Here is a 1777-nt window from a genome sequence, read left to right on the forward strand (position 1 = left end):
AAATTATAAATTTTAATTTTTTTTTTTAAAAAAAAAAAAAAAAAAAAAAAAAAAAAAAAAAAACTCCAATGTTTAAATTAGTATTTGAATGAAGTAAGAGGTATGAAAAGATGTACTCATGTACATGTAGCTTTTTATGGAGGAATAGTCTCCCGTTTAAATTAGTGCAAAGGATAGACATTTTTGGAGGGATTAATATCTTTGAATGTGTTAGAAAATGGGGAATGATTTGGACCAAGTTAGTAACAAATCTAGGAGTTTGTATGAGACTGTTCAACAATACAAATGAATAAAAACCAATTTATTAACTAAGTTCTCACAAACCTTGGGTTAAAAGTACGTATACAATACAATAGTCCAAATAAACCGGAAAATAAATTTTTTTAAATTCAAATAAATCAGATTAAAAAAAAGTACGTATACAATAGTCCAAATAAATCAGAAAAAAAACTAAGTTCCCACAAATATTTTTAATTTTTAACAAAAAAAATACAAATCTTTGTAAAGAAAATATTAAACATGTCATAAACATCATTGCAAAAAATCATTCAAAAATTTAAAACATAAACAATAATCAATTGAAAATCAGGGATAAAAAATAAAAATAAAAACTTTAGAAAATTAAAAGTTGAGGAATTCTTTTTATAAAAACTAAAAACAAGACAGTGAAATTTTATAAGCATTAGAAACTTATTTAACTACCAACGGAGGTAATTTATAAGTATTAGAAACTTATTTAACTACCAACGGAGGTTGAATATATCGGAAGAAACTAAACTCCTACATCGTAATAAACATGAATTTAAATCCACACTAAAAGAAAATATCCAAAAGTAATGCCCCGATAAATCTCAAATAAAATTATCTCGACGGAGGGAACTATTTAACCCTTGAATTAATGGTTATGAATTATGCAGTTTATCTCACGTACACGAATTAAAAATTATTTTTCAGGTTATATAAAAAAGAGTTATTTGCATACCAAAAAAGAGTTAATTTTCGTGGATAAGGCTATACATCGTACGAAGTTCATTCTGTGCTTGTGAGGATTCATATTTCTCTATAAAAGGATCACAGCCCCACCTAATAAAAGAAAAAAGGTTTGCGTCATATCTTAAGAGCATCCTTCTCTTTATTCAGTTGCAATCTAATTCGAAAAATTGACGTGATGTAACCGTACTTGAGTTTTTATGCTGTATTATTGCAACAACAAATTTCAGTATACTATATGCATACATATAAATATAAATAAAAAACCACTCCAATCTCATTAAAATAAAATCACCATTTGATGAACAAGAGAATAAAATTCATCTTATCAAACTTGAAAACATTAGATACCCATCTCAGCCATGCTTAATAATGCCTGAGATGAATTAACTTGTAAGCAATAATAATGCAAGAACATTGTGGAGTTATAATTTTTTTAGCATCAAATATTAGAAATTAGTTAATAAACATTAATGCGATGATTCAAACCTACATCACATAATATTTTCAATTATGTTTCTTTCAAATCACCAAACTGCTTTATTATGTCAAGCAACAAAAAAATGTTTGTGTAAAATCAGTTGAGTTTTAGCATGGTACAGATATATAATCATTTCTTTTCACTAACAATCCAGCGCAGAATCTTGCGGTCCGAAAAATATAGATCACAAGGAAGAGCATACGCCATTATATTATGTAAATGCTTTCTCATCCAACAGCTCAATGATTTTCATGAGACATCATAACTTACTAGGAATAACATCTTTAGAAAGCAATCCACTCTTTC

The 1777-nt window shown here is 27.0% G+C and overlaps 1 protein-coding gene across 1 annotated transcript in view; it reads right to left on the reverse strand.

Moving 5' to 3' along the window:
• Positions 1–1415: 1415 nt before the first annotated feature.
• Positions 1416–1777, reverse strand: part of LOC101501837 (glyoxysomal processing protease, glyoxysomal) — a 5680-nt gene continuing 5318 nt past the window's right edge. The window contains exon 14 of the mRNA XM_073364785.1: positions 1416–1773. Within this exon, the coding sequence (XP_073220886.1) occupies positions 1731–1773 (43 nt within the window). The 3' untranslated portion in view covers positions 1416–1730. The remainder of the gene's footprint in view (positions 1774–1777) is intronic.

The sequence above is a fragment of the Cicer arietinum genome, chromosome 1 (genome assembly GCF_000331145.2).
Source record: "Cicer arietinum cultivar CDC Frontier isolate Library 1 chromosome 1, Cicar.CDCFrontier_v2.0, whole genome shotgun sequence".
Classification (NCBI taxonomy): domain Eukaryota; kingdom Viridiplantae; phylum Streptophyta; class Magnoliopsida; order Fabales; family Fabaceae; genus Cicer; species Cicer arietinum.